Source organism: Neofelis nebulosa, chromosome 1 (assembly GCF_028018385.1).
Source record: "Neofelis nebulosa isolate mNeoNeb1 chromosome 1, mNeoNeb1.pri, whole genome shotgun sequence".
Taxonomy (NCBI): Eukaryota; Metazoa; Chordata; class Mammalia; order Carnivora; family Felidae; genus Neofelis; species Neofelis nebulosa.
In genome coordinates, this window is record NC_080782.1 from 40327153 (window position 1) to 40345161 (window position 18009).

Consider the following 18009-nt stretch of genomic DNA (forward strand, 5'->3'; position numbering starts at 1 on the left):
TATATATGAACTTTTTTTCAATAAGTACAGTACTGTAAATGAATTTTCTCTTCCTAATGATTTTATTTTTTCCTTTTAAAACAAACTATTTTTTTAAGTAAATTCTATGGCTAACATAGGGCTCAAACTCACAAGGAGTTCTTAATATATTTTTTTCTCCAGCTTACTTTATTGTAACAATACAGTATAAACTATACAAAATATCTGTTAATTGTTTATGTCATTGGTAAGTCTTCTGATCAATAGTAGGCTATTAGTAGTTGAGCTTTGAGGAGTCAAAAATTGTATGTGGACTTTCAACTGTGCAGGTCTCCTGAGCCCCTGCATTGTTCAAAGGCCAACTGAACGGTGACCAAGAGTTGTAACTTGGGAGTTACTATAAAATGGTAGCACTCTGGAGATCTTTGTGGTTTTGAAATAATTCTGAATCTTGATTGTGGTAGTGGTGTCATGAATTAACACATGTGATAGGATGATACAGGACTATCCCAACATTTTACATCAATGTCAGTCTCTTGCTTTAGTATGTACTAGAGTTATGGAAGATACAATCCATGGGAGAAACTGGCTGAAAAATCTGTACTATTTTTGCAACTTCTTGTGAAATCTATAATTGTTTCAAAATAAAAACTTTAAAAGAAAATTCCCTCTGAGACATTTCTCCTTTGCCTTCCTTCATCTTTCTGTTCATTTCCCTTTTCCCTTGACATGGCTTTCTCTCCTTAGAGCTAGGTGTAAGGTGCTACAGTGTTGAATCTCTTTCTTTTCCTTCTTTCCTTATATATTTTCTTTTAATTCGTCATAATGCGGAACCAAGTTATCCCCCATCTTCCTGTTAATCCTCTTCTTTTAATAATTGTTATGTTTCCGAGGGCTTAATGTTAAAAGCAGGAATCTTAAAAAAAAATCTCTTTAAAAACAAAACCCCACAAACTAACCTTTTATTTTCAATAATTCAGTTAATCGTTTTTAAGGTCAGTAGCTTACAATACAAGGATGTTTCCAACACTTGTCTCAGAAGATAATTTTTGTTTTATATACATGAAGCATTAATAATCTTGGTGTGTACGTATTATGATCGCACAATCAGAATTTACTGGGAAGGCAGGGGATTTCAAATATTGTGTTCTATTAGTTTTTCATATGAACCTACACGTCAAAAAAATAATCCTTTTCCGGGCCATGTGTCCAAACTGGAAAATATGATCGTTACAACGAGACAACATCAAACTAAATACAGCCCTTTCCTGAGGGCTTGCATACTGAATCTGGCAACACTTTGGAAAAGTACTACTTTAGGTTCTCAAGAACCCAAAGAGCCCTCTGGCTCTTCCAGTGGGCTCAGCCCTAAATATGCTCAGCCCTTTGAAAAAATTATGAGTTGCAGGTGTTTAAAATTTCCATGTTTTTTGCGTTTCTGTGTGTGTATGTGTGTGTGGGGGGGGGGAGGGTTCTTTTCATTGAATAACCAGTAAACAACCAGTCCTAGCAACAAACAAGGATTACAATTTGTGGATGTAGTATTTACACAATGCACTGCTGCATTTTCTTCCATTCATTTTCCTTCTAATCTCTTTCAATCAAACCTATTACCTCTATTCTGAACTCCAGCATTTAACAAAACGCCAAACAAAAATGAAATTAACAAAAGCCCACTTCATTACGATGTAGCCACAGAAGCTTGAGAACGAAGGAAGTTTGTCCCTTCCGGTGATCCGTTCTGGCGTTTGCCTGCAGCAAGATGGCGGCGGTCTCAATGTCAGTGGCGCTGAGGCAAATGTTGTGGGGGAAAAGGGCAGTGGCTGTAGCGGCCATTTCCGCTTCCAGGGTTCCTACCAGGTAACAGGATTGTCAGGCTTCTTCTTCAAGCTTCTGGGGTCTCTCCACTTTTGGGGAGGTCTCTGCTGGCTGGGTTCCGGAGAAGGCCTCTGGGAAAGCGTTCTCTGCTGACCCTTTCCTCCGGAGAGGGCGGTTGGATTTGGGACTAGCTGCTTTTCAGGGGCACTGGCCAGGCGAGTGGGGGTGTGAATGCGGGGATGAGGGGAGGAGGACCTCTGGTTTCTTGGAAACTTTGGGACTATTGCTGTGAGAGAGGGTCTGTGGGGTGGGGTTGTCTCCAGGGCTGCGAGCCGAGCCCTAGCCCCCAGAGAAGGGGAGGAGTCTCACTGGTTTTTCTCCCCACTTTACGCACCCCCTCCGTTTTTCACCTGTTTGTCCATCACTCCAGGCCTTGTTGGGGTTAAATCCCTCTTTCCCTTACATGGCTTTAAGTGGTATTAGTGGGTTTCTGAACAGAAAGATTGTTTAATTCATCAGCCTGCTTGGTTGGAATTCAATGTTAGTGAACATACCATTGCTAGTAATATTGGAAGGTAATTTTTAAAAAGCTGGTGGTAATGCCGGGAGGTTTCCTATCAAGAATTTTATTAAAGCTTCACAGTAATTCAGAGATTGTTGCTGTTGTTTTGCTTTGAGCGTTTTTGTGATGGTGCTTTTTTTCCTGACTGCATTAATCCTCGATTTCCCTCTTAACGCGAATTTTCCTGCCTGTGGTACTAACACAATAGCATGTAAACACGGTAGTGTGTTTATCTGCAAAGCATTATGTTTTATCGCTATTTCGCTGCCTAGTATAAATCAGGGCATGTATTGAATGCCTTTTGCATGCTCTGGAGACTACACTGAGTGTTTAGAATAACACGGGAAGACTGCAGGGACAGATGGGGGTGGTTAAAAATTGAGGGTCTGGTCAAATATTAATTTAGTGTTAAATATAAAGGGAATCCCGAGCGTTAGAACTAGAGTTAATTAGAAAGGATTTGTGAGGTAAATTTTATTAAGGTTTTAGTGTGTTGGGGGTGGGGGGGTGCGGAGAAGAATGTCCTGAATAGGGTCAGTGGCTTATGAAAAGCTTTGAAGGCAATAGTGGATACATACATAATATAGAATTGTTGAAAAATAACGATGCTAAGATTGGGGAAAGGTAAAAAAAAAAAAATTGTAGTGAAGTATTGTACATATGACGACTTGAAGAATGGGAAGTGTTTCTCTAAATAAAATACCCGACTGGTTGACTTAGGGCTGTAAGAGAGGTGATCCAAGTTAGTTTTTGTTCTCCTAGACATTATGGAGAATAATTTTGCATTTCCAAGTAATAATGTATTCACAGTAGCCCTAGAACTCAAAACAGAGTTGAAGGGGCCACTGGTGCATGGCTAATTAAGACATGACTGTGTATCTAAATTCTATATCTAAGTCAGCCATTTTGTCAGCAGTTATTGTAGTTGAAGTTAAGATACTGGATTTTAGAAACTGATGATACCTAGTACTACTTATGCAAATTTGAAGAGTTTCTGTTTGCAAATGTGTTAGAGATTTGAAAATAAAATATTAAATTATGTAAAGTTATCTTTGTTTCACACTTTAAAAAACGTAAGGGACAAAGAAAACAAATTTTAACCACAAGTCAAATGACACATTTATTTGCCTTTTAAAAATTTTATTTTTTAAGTAATCTCTACACCCAGTGTGGGGCTGGAACTCACAATCCTGAGACCAGGAGTCACATGCTCTACTGACTGAGCTAGCCAGGTGCCCCCATTTATTTGCTTTCTGTAACACATTTTTTTGTCCAGAGAACTAGTGATGTTCATCTCCCCTTGAGGGAAATTTATGGCCCTTCTCTCTTACCTATCATTGGCTTTTCATCCTTAAGCATTGTCTTTCCATTATGTTTTGAAGGTAATGAGGATCTGAAAAGGTTGTGTGTGGAAAGAGTACCAATTAATAGGATAATCTAAATTGATAATTCATTTTATTGTAATGCTTAGAAAACATTTGCAAATAATGTAACCTTTCAGATCACGTGAATAAAATGAAGGGTAGAATCAGTAAGGCAGTTGGTAAGGAGGGAGTAGTGAACAAATACTGAAGAAAGTGTGAGTAGAAGGAAAGAAGCTGTTACATTAACTTGTATGAAATTACAGTGTATTAGTACAAAACCAGAGTAAACCAAAAAAACCCAACAACATATACACAAGGAGAAAAATTGTTTAAACAGTGTAGATGATTCCGTTGATCTAGTTACTGAGCTCGTGTTCCAGAGTGAGTCTCAGTTTCCATGTGCTTCTCATTTCTCTGGACTGAATGAGAAGGGGGAAAAACCGGATAAATGGCCCACATTTATTCTTACTTTCCCTGACTTTCTGACAGAATTGTCCAGGGTGAGTTTAACTATTTAGGATTTTAATCTAAAAGCTAGATAAAATGGTGCTCTTTCAAAATAGCAATACTTCGGACTCCATGTTTGATACAGTGTTTTTTGTTCTGTTTTGTTTTTTTAACCTATTTGTGTATTGCCTAGCCCTGTTTCATCACTTTTCAATTTGAACTGAATCTTGTGTTTACCTCAAACACAGTTCTTTAGGGTCTGCATAGGGTGTTAATTAATGACTGTGGTGAGGACTAAGTGTATAGACTTTTTTTTTTTTAAGTTTATTTATTTATTTTGAGAGTGAGAGCATGAGCTGGGGAGGGGCAGAGAGAGAGAGAACGAGAGAGAAAATCCTAAGCAGGCTCCACACTGTCAGCACAGAGCCCATCGCAGGGCTCAAACTCATGAACCATTAGATCATGCCCTGAGCCTGAGCCAAAATCAAGAGTTGGATGCTTAACCACCTGAGACACCCAGGTGCCCCATGTCTGGATCTTTTTTGTGAGCCTTATTTTGTGTTTCAATCTCTGGCTCTATTGTGTCACACTATTTCCTTTTTCAGCATTAGATAAGCCAGGAACCTTCAGTGAGTAAGATGTGCTAAAGTTGACAGTCCTAAGGTTGACAAGGGTTCTGTGTATATTACACCTTACTGGGAAACTGAGCCCAAATTTGAGAAACATTTAGGACATTTAAAGCCAGTTATTGGCTTCTACTTCAGATAAGATGGATAAATTCCTCTCTGAAAAGCAGCTACTTTTGCTGTCTTTGAAATATATCAAAGCCAAGTTTAGTGAGCTTGAAATATTTCTAAAATACCCTTTAATAGGTATAATTCTTTTGCTTATTTTTCTCATTAAGAAATACCCATAATGGTTCATGAGGTTTCAGCAGTAGCAGAGATCTTTGTTGAGTTCTTAGGAGAATTAAATATTTTAATACTAATGAATATTAGAATAGTGTCTGGCACATAGTAAACTTTACCTAAATAAACACTACTTTATTATTGGTTTGAATAGCCTGAGTATTTTTCTTTTCATTAATCTTGGTGATAGATATTGTGGTAGATGGTAGTATTGTTGAAAATATTTGCTTCCGTTTTCTGTGACAAGATTATACATTGCTGCTCCATTAGTCAAGTGATTTGTTTTGGCCAATGAAACGTTACTGGCAACAATATGCCATGTCAGGCAGAAGCTTTAAGAGCTGTCCCATGTTTTGCCATGTCCCTTTTCCCTTCGCCTATAGGATAGACATTTTAGTTGGGATTTTTTTCTTTTAGTCTAGATCCTGGAATGAAGATCACATGGAGCAAAGCTAGAAGCTGATTCTTACAGGTTATATAAAATATAAAGTGACTAAGAAATAAATCTTTGGGATGCCTGGGTGGCTCAGTTGGTTAAGCATCCAACTTCAGCTCAGGTCATGATCTCACAGTTCATGGGTTCAAGCCCTGTGTTGGGCTCTGTGCTGACAGCTCGGAGCCTGGAGGCTGCTTCCGATTCTGTGTCTCCCTCTCTCTCTGTCCCTCCCCCACTCATGCGCTCTCTCTCTCTCTCTCTCTCTCTCTCTCTCTCTCTGTGTGTCAATCTCTCTCTCTCTCTCTCTCTCTGTCAAAAATAAATAAATGTTAAAAAAATAAAAAGAAATCTTTGTTGTGAGTTACAAAAATGTTTGAATTTTTGGTTGCCTCAACATAACCTATATTGACCTTTTTTACACACACACACACACACGCATGCATGCAAATGAGCAGGTTTTAGCACATGGACTAATGTATCAGTGAGGTCACAGGCTTTTGGAGGGCTGGAAAAAATTTTTATTTATTTTTGTATACTTGATGGCACCTAGTGTAATGGTTCACAAATAATAGTAAATGTTGATCACGTACGTGAGTAAATACGTATTTAGAGATGTGTGATTGTGAGGAAAAGCAGGAAGCCATAGGTGGTAATTCTGTTAATAGGCTCATCAGTGAAAGCCAAATACTAACCTACATAAGCGTGAATATAAAATATCTACTACATATATTCTTTTCTAATTACTTGCAGTGGTCTGAGATTAAAATATTGACCTGAAACTCTATTAACATCTGGATTGAAGTTGACTTATGAATAGATTTTTTTTGTACTCAGAAATTTCTTTGACAAGTGTCCTGACTCTTTTGTATTCAAATTTTATAAAGAGGTAGAAATGAATTTATTTGGGAAAGGGTGTTCATGGAACATGATAACTTTCTTGGCATAATAGTAACTAAATGTGATTATCAGACTTGCCTTCTGGAAGTTATTTTACAGGAAGTTTTTAAAAATTAATGATACATTGAGCTTAATGGAGAAAGAAGATGCAACTTGGTTCCTTTGTTAGACATGTTTGAAGAAGTATCTGGGCATGGGTGAATATAGAACAAGACTGTTTCACATGGAAAAGCTTCTAAAATATATCCCTTGGTTGTCTAAAGTTGAGAATCATTTTTATAGTATTTGTTCTGAGCACAAATTAATAATAGGTGACCTTTATTTCTCATTGTGTATTAGCCACTGTGTATTAGCCAGTGACTTTACCTGCATTATCTTACATATTTCTCACAGTGATCCTATGAACTTAGGTGTTATTTTTCTCATTTTTCAGATGAGGAAACATTTTAAAATTTACATTGCTAGGAAATAGTCTGGTTTAGCAGCCAAGGAACATGTTGACTTTAGTAATGAGAAGTATATGTCTGCTAAGAGTAAAACCTCAGTGTCTTCTCTGTTTTTCTTTTAGCAGGATGTCTTTATTTGAGAAACTATCTGATGCTCTTTACTTTCACTGTTCCTTTTTGTACAGTGACAGTCTCCAAATGAGGAATTTGTTTTCTTTTTTTTGTAATAAGGATTTTTCCCCCTAAGTTTGGTAATTATTTTTGCTGAGAAACTTTGTATATGTGACTTGATTATGATACTTTCTTACCCCCTTAAACAAACTGCAATAAATACATGTTTTAAACAAGGTAAATGGAATATATTTTTCTTTTTTTCTTACTCCAGTGATCATTAGGAAAAAGTTATTGTATTCTGATGCCTTTAAAGACTATCAAGTGTCTGCTATACTTTCTGAGTTCTTTGTCTGCTTTTTAATAGTGTTTTTGTGTCCTTCCTTGACTGGTCTGCCTCTCTTTAGCAGTTTCACTACCCTTTTTCATTTATCATGAGTTTGAATACCAACCAAGTAAACCTGTTAGGATTTGAGTAAAATAAAGTAGGCTTAATGAAGCTCTGATGATGGCTGAAATTTACTTTGTTGCGATTAAAACCTTAAGCTTTTTTAAGGTTAATAGATAATTACATATAATACATGAGCTCCTATTATAACTTTTCTTTTTTAGTTTGCAGTGTCCAAAGACCCTGATGGAACTTTATTGTACCTGAATTTTGGAGTGGCCAGATTCTTGACAGTGACTTTCATCTAAATATTTTTATATTTTAGCAAACTATTCTAATTCTTTTGCCTTTTATGTAGTGGCATGAGAGCAATTCAGAATTCCTGTTTCAAATTTTCTTTCTTTTGTCTTATTTTGATAGGTGAATACAACCTTAGGTTCTTTAGAACTAGTTAGTTGCTCAAATGTGACCTTTTTGCATTGACTTAATTTTTTTTCCTTTATGGGATCATGCTCCAGTTTAGTGGTTTTTTAAACCCTTGCTGTACATCAGAATCACCTGTTGTGTGCATAAAAAATTCAGATGCCTTGGCCCCAATATGTATTAGTTCAGTAAGTTTAACTTGAGGCTTAACTCTGGTGATTCTGATGGGAAGCTAGGTCTGAAAATTACCGTTTGTGTGTTTTAAAATACTTTCCATGCTATATCATGAAAGATTTCAAAATGCATTTTTCCTTGGGGGTCGGGTGGAGATTTCCAGAAACAAACAAAAATTCTTCCATCTTTGCACATTTCCCTAATCTAAATTAAGCTTTATGCTTTTCACCCATGCACTGGATGGAAGCTTTTTCTTGGAGAAATTTTCCTTTGAGGGAGAGCAGGCATTTTGGTAATTTTGGAGAAAGCAGGCCATGTTACTCGCTCTCTAGAGACTCTTGTTCTTCCTTTTGGAAGAGCTCAGGTTTAATATAGCGCAGCTGTTGAACTCTGCCCTTCAAAGTTTTAAGAAGAAAGTGTTTTATCCTTTAAAATGGAAATGCCTTTTTTAGGGAGGTGGTCTTTGGCTGGATATAGTTCTCTAAGAAAGTTGCATGCTTTTCTAGAGTTCTTTTGTTTCAGTGATTTCTTAGAATTGTTTCAGATGTTGAGGGCACAGTCTCAGAGTAAAAATCTGGCTGCTTTGTAATATGTTTTGCTGTATCCTTAACAAAGCTAGATGAAGAGTTTATTTCTTTGTGTTTTCTAGGACTCGAAAATATGTTCTTTCCTTTATTCAGCCACTCTATACATAAGTAAATGGTCCTTGAATAGGGTTTACTAGACAAAAGATCCTGTTCTAGATGACTGTTCAGCAAGCCATATGCTTCTCCTAAAAATGTCAGTCTGTCTTGATGAGCTTTAAAGTGAATACAGATGTTTTGGCTCTTTTGAGGACTACCACTTTTTGTGTGGAAAGAGCACTTCTTTTTCAGGAGATTTCTTCAATATACTTACAGAAATTTGCATGAAATTTATATTTATAACTTTTGTCTTTTAAGTCTAATGAAATTAGATTTAATTAGGCATTAATAATTTGAGTTTAATTTTAATATCCTTAGTATAAATGAGATTTGGGAAAATAAAATAGATCTCAATATGGCTTTTGTTAAGATTTTGTATTTATTTAGTCTTTTTAAAAATTTGGAACTCAAATTTTTACCTTGTAATATTTACCTTTATGCAATGAAAGGTGATATTTTGGCAGGAAGGGTTACCTTTTTAGATGTTCAGTACCTTTTACTTTGCTAGGTTAAGGCTAGAAGTAATAGTCATTAGATTCATACAGTGTTTGAGTTGGGAGAAAACTCTAGGATCTTCCTGCCTGACCTTTTGTGTATGCAGGAATCTCTAGAATTTCCTGTTTCTTGATTATCTAACACTTGAGGAATAAATGGTAAATTTCTGGTAACCCTAGAAAACGTTCTACTTTTAGATTCGTTGGTAAGTGATATTCCCTTTAATATTGTGTAGAAAAATTCTAACCCCCATGCACATGTCAGCCTTTCAGATAATTTAAGATATTTGTCATTACTCATTCTCCCCTTTAAGTGTATGCTCTAGACTTAGCATATATTGTGTGTTGTTTTGTTTTTTTACCCTTTATTAATTTATTACCAGATTTCTTAATGATTTACTACCTCTTGGTACTCCTTAGGATATATTCCATTTTGCCAATATCTTTCTTTGAGCTGTATACTGTTAACTAAATGAAATTACCAGAGGTGATAACTTAGTGAGTTGAAATTGAATTAAAGAGAAAAGTTGACTTTAAGTCGGAATTTAAAAATTTTTGTTTTTAAAATTATAAAGAAAAATTCACTTTTTCCTTTTGGCGAACAGTTTTTAGAATTTAATACATGTATAGATTTGTGTAATCACCACAGTAGTCAGGGTACAGAATATTGAAAGAATTCATCACCCTGAAAGACTCCATCACCCTGAAAGACTCCCTCATGTTATCCCTCCTGACTCTAGACCCTGGCAGTAAGTTATCTTTTCTTCATCTCCGTAGTTTTGTAGTTTTGAGAGTATAATATAAGTGGAACCAGGCAGTATACAATTTTGTGAAGATTGGTGTCTTTCACTCAACATAATGCCTTTGAGATTACCTAAGTTGTTGTGTGTATCTATAGTTTATTCTCTTTTATGGCTAAGTAGTAAATATTTTGTGGATGTACCACACAATTTATCCATTCACCCCTTGAAGGACCAAATGTCCTTATTTTTGGTTTTTTTTTTTAAATTTTTTTTTTTTTTCAACATTTATTTATTTTTGGGACAGAGAGAGACAGAGCATGAACAGGGGAGGGGCAGAGAGAGAGGGAGACACAGAATCAGAAACAGGCTCCAGGCTCCGAGCCATCAGCCCAGAGCCTGACGTGGGGCTCGAACCCACGGACCGCGAGATCGTGACCTGGCTGAAGTCGGACGCCCAACCGACTGCGCCACCCAGGTGCCCCTATTTTTGGTTTTTAATACTTGTAAGTAGAGCCACTATAGTAAATACTTGTGTACAGGAGTTGTATGAACGTGATTTCATTTTTCTAGAGTAGCTACCCGGGAGGGAGATTCCTGGGTCATTGGTAGTATTTGTTTAATTTTATAAGATACTAATAAACCATTTTCCACAGTGGTTGTATCATTTTCCTTTTTCACTAGCAATGTATGAAAGTTTTGTCACTCTGTGTCTCATTAACAGTGATATTGTCAGTATTTTTTAATTTAGCCATTTTAATAGATGTATAATGATATTTCATTGTGGCTTTTTTTTTTTATGTTTATTTTTGAGAAAGAAAGTGAGCAGGGGAGGGGCAGAGAGAGGGGGTGACAGAGGATCCTAAGCGGGCTCTGTGCTGTCTGCTCCGGAGCTTGAACTCACGAACTGTGAGATCATGACCTGAGCTGAAGTTGGACACTTAACCAACTAAGCTACCCAAGTTTGTGGTTTTTTAAATAACAATTTCATTGAGATATAATTTATATTCCATAAAATTCACTCACATAAAGTAAAATTTGATGGTTGTTAGTATATTCACAGTGTTGTACAACCATTCATAGCCAATTGTAGAACATTTTTATGACCCCCAAAAGAAACTCTGTGCCCACTAGCTTTTACTTCTGTTTCTCCCTTTCCCCCAGTCTTAGGCAACCAAGAATCTACTTTCCGTGTCTGTAGATTTACCAGCTCTGGACATTTCATACAAATGGAATCATATATGATCTTTTGTGACTAGCTTCTTTTACTTAGCATAATGTTTTCAAGGTTTATCCAAGTTGTGGCATCTATCAATACTTTATTCCTGTTTATTGATAAATAATATTCCATTGTATGGACATACCACATTTTATTTATCCATTAGTTGATGGGCATTGGGGTGGTTTCCACTTTTGATTATTAATGAGTAATGACCTATGAAACATTTGTGTATAAGTTTTTGTTATACATATATTTTTATTCTTTTGGGGATATACAGAAGAGTTGAATTGCTGGATAATGTTGTAACTCTCTGTTTAGTCTTTTGATTAACTGCCAGACTGTTTTTCCAAAGTGGCTGCACCATTTTACATTCCCATCAAGAGTAAAGGAGGGTTCAGTGTCTTCACAACCTTGCTGACACTTGTAATTGTCTTCTTTATTATAACCATCCTAGTGAGTGTGAAGTGGTATCCGGTGGTTTTTATTTGTATTTCCATGATGGCTAACTCATTGTGGTTTATATCTGTTTCCCTAATGGCTAATGATGTTGAACTTTGGGGAAGTGTTTGTTTATATATTTTGCCTATTTTTTAATTGGGCTGTTTGTTGTTTTTTTATTGTTGAGCTCTGAGAGTTCTTAAACTATTCTGGATATAAGTCTTTTGTCATATATGTGGTTTGTAAATATTTTCTCCCAATCTGTAGCTTTTCTTCTTTTAACTGTATCTTTTACAGAGTAAAAGTTTTAATTTATTTAAAGTCCAACTTACCAGTCTTTTTTTTTTAATGGATAGTACTTTTGTTGTCCAAAGAACTCTGCTGAACCCTGCGAGCCCTCTTGCTCAACTATAGACCCCAACAGTTACTTATTGTACTTTCTTGAGGCCTTGACAAAGAATTTTGCAATGACCTAAACATTCCAACCACCAGACCAGAAGAGCCCAGATAGTGGTGAAATGCCTAGAAGACCACACCTCACCCATCCCCTTCTAGCCCATGATCATAGGCTAAACACATACTGACCCCTACTCATAGTCACACACTCTTTGCCTCTCTTGAACTTACTCCTCTGAACTCTCTCTTCAAAACTCTAGGTGTCCATCTTGCTGGTAGAGGTAGATTGTTAAGGCTCAAGCCTGCCATCTCCCATGGCTGCTGAAATAAATGTTTCCCTTTCTCTTTTCCAAACCCTTGTCTGTAGAGTTATTGGCTTCTCTTGTCGAGTTTATCCCAATTTGTTTGCCAATAGTGTCAACATAACCAATTAGCAATACCTCTGATTTGTCCAGGCCCCTCAGGATTCCCTGGAAGGAACAGAAGGCTGTTGAAGCTCCAGGGCTTACCCGTTTCCTGAGTTTCCTGAGTTTGCAGCTGTATGTTTGGGAGCAACCGCAGGTTGAAGATTTTTTTGTATTCTCAAAGTTTTGAAGTTTAATATTTTACATTCAGATCTATGATCCATTTTGAGTGAATTTTGTATGAAGTGTGAGATTAAATTTGAGGTTAATTTTTTTTGCATGTGAGTATACACTTGTTCAACACCATTTTGTGTTTACTGTGAAGACTATCTTTTTGTTTCTGTTTTTTTAAGGCGTTATTTTTAAGTAATCTCTACAACTGATGAATTTACAACCCCAAGATGAAGAGTTGTGTGCTCTACCGATTGAGTGAGCCAGGCGCCCCTAAAGACCATTTGTTTTCAGGAGTGCCTGGGTGGCTCAGTTGAGCATCCGACTCTGGCTCAGATCATGATCTCACAGTTTGTGGCTTTGAGCCCCATGTTGGGCTCTGTGCTGACAGCTCAGAGTCTGGATCCTGCTTCGGATTCTGTGTCTCCCTGCCCCTTCCCTGCTCGTGCTCTCTCTCAAAAATAAATAAACATTAAAAAAAAAAAAAGACCATTCTTTTTCCATTGAATTGATATTGTACCTTTGTCAGCAGTCATTTGGTTATATCTGTCTGGGTCTGTTTTTGTATTCTTTATTGTGTTGCATTGATCTAAATCCCTTTGCCACTACCACACAGCTTTGATTACTATAGCTTCAGAGTAAATGTGTATTAAAATTGAGTGATTGTGATTCTTCAGTTTCATTCTTTTTTTTCAAAAAATTTTTAACTATTCTAGTTTTTTGCCTTTTCATCTAGATTTTATTTTATTTTTTATTTTTATTAAAAAAATATTTTAATGTTTATTTTTGAGAGAGAGAGAGCACGTGAGCAGAGAAGAGGCAGAGAGAGATGGAGACCGAATCTGAAGCAGGCTCTAGGCTCTGAGTTGTCAGCACAGAGCCTGATGCGGGGCTCGAACCCACGAACTGTGAGATCATGACCTGAGCCAAAATCAAGAGTCAGATGCTCAACCTACTGAGCCACCCAGGCACCCCCAAAATTTTCAGTTTCTAATTGTATATAGAAATAGGATTGATTTGGGGGCTGCTGGCTGGCTCAGTGGGTGGAACCTGTGACTCTTGCCCTTGAGGTCTTGAGTTCAAGCCCCATGTTGAATGTAGAGCTTACTTAAAAAAAAAAAAAAAAAGATCGATTTTGTGTTATGACTTTTTATCCTATAACCTTGCTAAATTTACTTGTCCTATATGTATTTTGTAAATTCTTCGGGATTTTTAAAAGTAGATGATCATGCAGTCTGTGACTAGCGTCGGTTTATTTCTTTTGTTTCAGTCTCTGTGCCTTTTGTTTCTTTTCATTTTCCCAAAGGATGTTAAAAAAGAATGGTGACATTAGACATTCTTCCCATTTACCAGGTTTTGAAGCATTTAGGTTTTCACCATTAAGTAGAGTGTTAGCTAAGGTTGAGGAAGTTTCCTTCTACTACTAGTTGGCTAAAGTTTTTATCATGAGTGGATGTTCAATGAGACTTCCTCTCATTGAGAGAGAGACAGAGCATGAGCAGGGGAGGAGCAGAGAGAGAGGGGAGACACAGAATCTGAAGCAGGTTTCAGGCTCTGAGCTGTCAGCAGAGAGCCTGATGCGGGGCTTGAACCCATGAACTGCGAGATCATGACCTGAGCCGAAGTCAGAGGCTTAACTGACTGAGCCACCCAGGTGTCCCCCCCCTTTTTAATGTTTATTTAGAGAGAGAGCTGGGGAGGGGCAGAGAGAGACAGGGAGTGAGAATCCCAAGCAGGCTTCACGCTCTCAGCACAGAGCCCAGCATAGGGCTCCATCTCACCAACTGTGAGATCATGACCAGAGCTGAAATCAAGAGTCAGATGCCGAATTTAATGAGCCACCCAGGTGCCCCAAGACTTCGTCTTTGATGCATAAATTATTTAGAGGAGTTTTGTTTAATTTCCAAGTATTTGGAGATTTTCCTCTCATTTTCCTATTAACTAATTTTGAGTTTAATTGCATTATGTTCTGAAAATCCAGTTCCCTGGGTTTCCCTTTTCAGTTTCCATCCAGAAATTTGTGACTCTTCTTACCCTACTCTGTAGTCAGGGGCTAAGAGATGGAGAGACGGAGAAACTAGAAAAAAACAAAAACTGCAATAGGTGTTGGTCCTGTTTTTTGTTTTGTTTTGTTTTGTTTTTGTTTTTTAGAATCACAGCTTTAGTAACTGAAGTGATGGCTCTTTCAGGTTTCCATGTGACCACGGGATTGCCTATAGCTTGTGTGTGCATGGTGCATGGGAGAACAGAAACGGGGAAAAACATGGGTAGTTTCCATACTTACACATTTCTGTTAGTTTCCTTTGTAGATCTTTGGGCCAGAGTGATTGTTCTGGAAGAATGCTCACTCCTAGGTTTCTGGCTACATGAAATTCAGGCAGGGGATACTGGAGAAAAAAAAAATAAATTCACTTCTGGTTGAGTGGTATTTCACTTCCTTGATCTGCCTGCTGTTTGCTTTTTTAGCAAAAAGCTGTTCTGTGTATCCTGTCCTGAGTTTATGGTTACATTTAGTGGAAGAGACAGGGTGGAGTGTGCTTACTACATCTTACCAGGACCAACCATCTTAGGATGAATTATTTTTTAAAGTCAATTGTAGTATTTCTTGCATTTTAGCATATCTGAATAGATTTAAAAGATGTAAAAATGACTCCAAAAAGTTCTTCATACAGATTGTAAACCATTGATTCTCAGCTGTTGGAGGAGGAAGGGAGGAATTAACAACATACCAGAATCTTAGAAGTAGAGAGAGGATTTCAAAATATATGTGCCTGTGGTTGAAAATCATGGCATTTAATAAAAGGTGGATGTTTGTTGCTCATATAAATGGTCAGAAATATACATTAAGTTACTGGCTTAGACCATCAACTAATAAATCTAAACTTTAGAGGATATGGTAGTCAGAGATTTATTCTGACGGAAATTTTAGTATCTTCTCTCTAGAATATGTACTCTTATATACAAAGTCAGAGTTTTATTTTTAGGGGATTCATGGATCTCATACTTTCTAGCCCTTCCATAGAGAGTATTAGATCTTATACTATGTTTATACTAGCTCTTGTGTTAGACCTTTCTCAGTTACCAGTGACAGAAATCTAGAAACTCAAATGACTTGGCTTAGTCAAGAAGAGGGAATTGGTTTATATTATCAAGCAAAGGAAAAGGTAAGGATACAGCTAAATGGTCCCAGGGACCAGAGCTAGACAGGGACCAGGCTCTCTTTCTAATTTGTCTCTGTCATTCTCTGAGTGACAGCTACTACTTGAGATTGTTTTTTCCTATGTGGCAGATACAGCTAATGAAAGGTTTTTTTAGACTTATATCCCATATCTTTATCACCAGGGAGGGACTGAAAATCCTTTTCTTTGGTACCAGGTTTTATTTATTTATTTATTTATTTATTTATTTATTTATTTATTTATATTTCTTATTTTTAAAAGTAATATTTATTTATTTATTTATTTATTTATTTATTTATTTATTTATTTATTTTAACATTTATTCATTTTCAAGAGAGAGAAAGCCTGAGCAGGGGAGGGGCAGAGAGAGAGAAACACAGAATCTGAAGCAGGCTCCAGGCTCTGAGCTGTCAGCATAGTGCCCGATGTGGGGCTTGAACCCATGAACCGTGAGATCGTGACCTGAGCTAAAGTCAGATGCTAAACTGACTGAGCCACCCAGGTGCCCCTGGTACCAGGTTTTAAAAATCTTAGGGAAATAATCAGTGAGTCATTAGACTAAGGGTTTGCTATAATATGTAGTCATTGTATAGTCATAGTAATTCTGCTTATATTGCTGTGTCATATGCATACATGGGAACTCTGGAAGTCAGGTGTAATGAAAGGTAGGCCTTCTCAAACAAAAATTAAGAATAGTATTTTATATCAAGATCTCTTTAGGGATTTTTAAGGAACAAATAGTGTTTGTGTATACTGTGTAGGCTGACTTACCTTTTTTCTTTTTTTTTTTTAAATTTTTTTTTTTTTAATTTTTTTTTTTCAACGTTTTTTATTTATTTTTGGGACAGAGAGAGACAGAGCATGAACGGGGGAGGGGCAGAGAGAGAGGGAGACACAGAATCGGAAACAGGCTCCAGGCTCCGAGCCATCAGCCCAGAGCCTGACGCGGGGCTCGAACTCACGGACCGCGAGATCGTGACCTGGCTGATGTCGGACGCTTAACCGACTGCGCCACCCAGGCGCCCCTGACTTACCTTTTTTCTTAATGAACTCTGGGATTTTGCTTGCTAAAGTTTATTCACTCATTCAGCAAATATTTGCATTTTTTTCTACTTTCAAAAGGCTGCATTTCTACAGGCTTTACTAGAAACATCTGTCTTGGTGTTCCTTGGAACATCTGCTTTAAGGATGAATGTGTAGGATAGAAATATTCAAGCAAAGTCTAGATGATCATCTTTTGGGTCTTGTGATTGGGCTTTATCTTAGATTGGCATTTCTTAAAGTAGAGTGTAGATGATTTATTTGAGTTGACCCAGGAACTAGAAATGAGGAATTTCTAGACAAGGAAGGAAAAAGTATGATGCTGAGATTGCTGCTGTAAGCACTAGAAACTCAGTTCCACTGGAACCTCCTAAGAAATATACAGAATGCCTCTCAGTATTGTCCATTTGAAAGATGGAAGGTTTGAACATTTATCCACTATTTTTCATTCTCCTGTGGTTGAAAGTATAGACTTTTCTGTTCTTTGAGCTATACCTGTGCTCCTGAAGACCTGAGGCGTACATAATGGGCTGGTTCACTTGAGATAGAATGTTGGTGCATAACCTGAGTCTGAAGGTCTGTAATGGTGGCAAATGACAAATTGGCCAGAGGGGTGACATGAGCACCAAAGGTGTTGGTTACAGGCTTCATTATAACTCAAGGGTCTCTATAACTGATTTTTTTGGAGAGGGTGCTAATAATTCTATTAGCTATTATGTACTGAGCACTTAGGCACTGAGGTAATTGCTTTCTGTATGTTATTTCATCTCATGACAATGATCTCATTTTCTTTTTTTTTCTTTTTAAATTTTTATTTTTGAGAGAGAGCACGAGGCAGGAGGGGCAGAGTGGGGGAGAGGCAGAGAAAGAGGGGGAGAGAGGGTCCAAAGTGGGCTCTGTGCTGACAGCAGAGAGCCTGATGTGGGGCTGGAACTCACGAATTGCGAGATTGTGACCTGAGCTGGAGTTGGACGGACGCTTAACTGGATTAAGCCACCCAAGCACCCCTGAATGATTTCATCTTAGATGGTCTATTGACAATTATAGTTTAATCTATTGCTAGGGTTGTAAATAACTCACATTTATTGGAATTTGCTTTATTCACCAGTACTCTGAAGGACATGACAAAGGATTGGGAAACTGAGGTCTTAAAACTCACTTAACTAAATAGTAATAGAAGTCTCTAGGAAAGGGATGGTTTCTTCTGTAAAATTTCATGTTTAAAGAATTCATGATGGTGGTGCCTGCGTGGCTCAGTGGGTTGAGCGACTGACTCTTGATTTTGGTT

General features: G+C 37.3%; 1 protein-coding gene across 2 annotated transcripts in view; it reads left to right on the plus strand.

Annotated features, from left to right (window-relative positions):
- The first annotated feature begins 1695 nt into the window (after positions 1-1695).
- Positions 1696-18009, plus strand: part of NDUFS4 (NADH:ubiquinone oxidoreductase subunit S4) — a 115203-nt gene continuing 98889 nt past the window's right edge. The window contains exon 1 of one of the 2 annotated variants that reach the window (XM_058719542.1): positions 1696-1839. In XM_058719542.1, the coding sequence (XP_058575525.1) occupies positions 1742-1839 (98 nt within the window). In that variant the 5' untranslated portion in view covers positions 1696-1741. Of the gene's footprint in view, positions 1840-12452; positions 12488-18009 lie in introns of those variants that run through there. The other variant, XM_058719548.1, reaches the window with a different exon arrangement.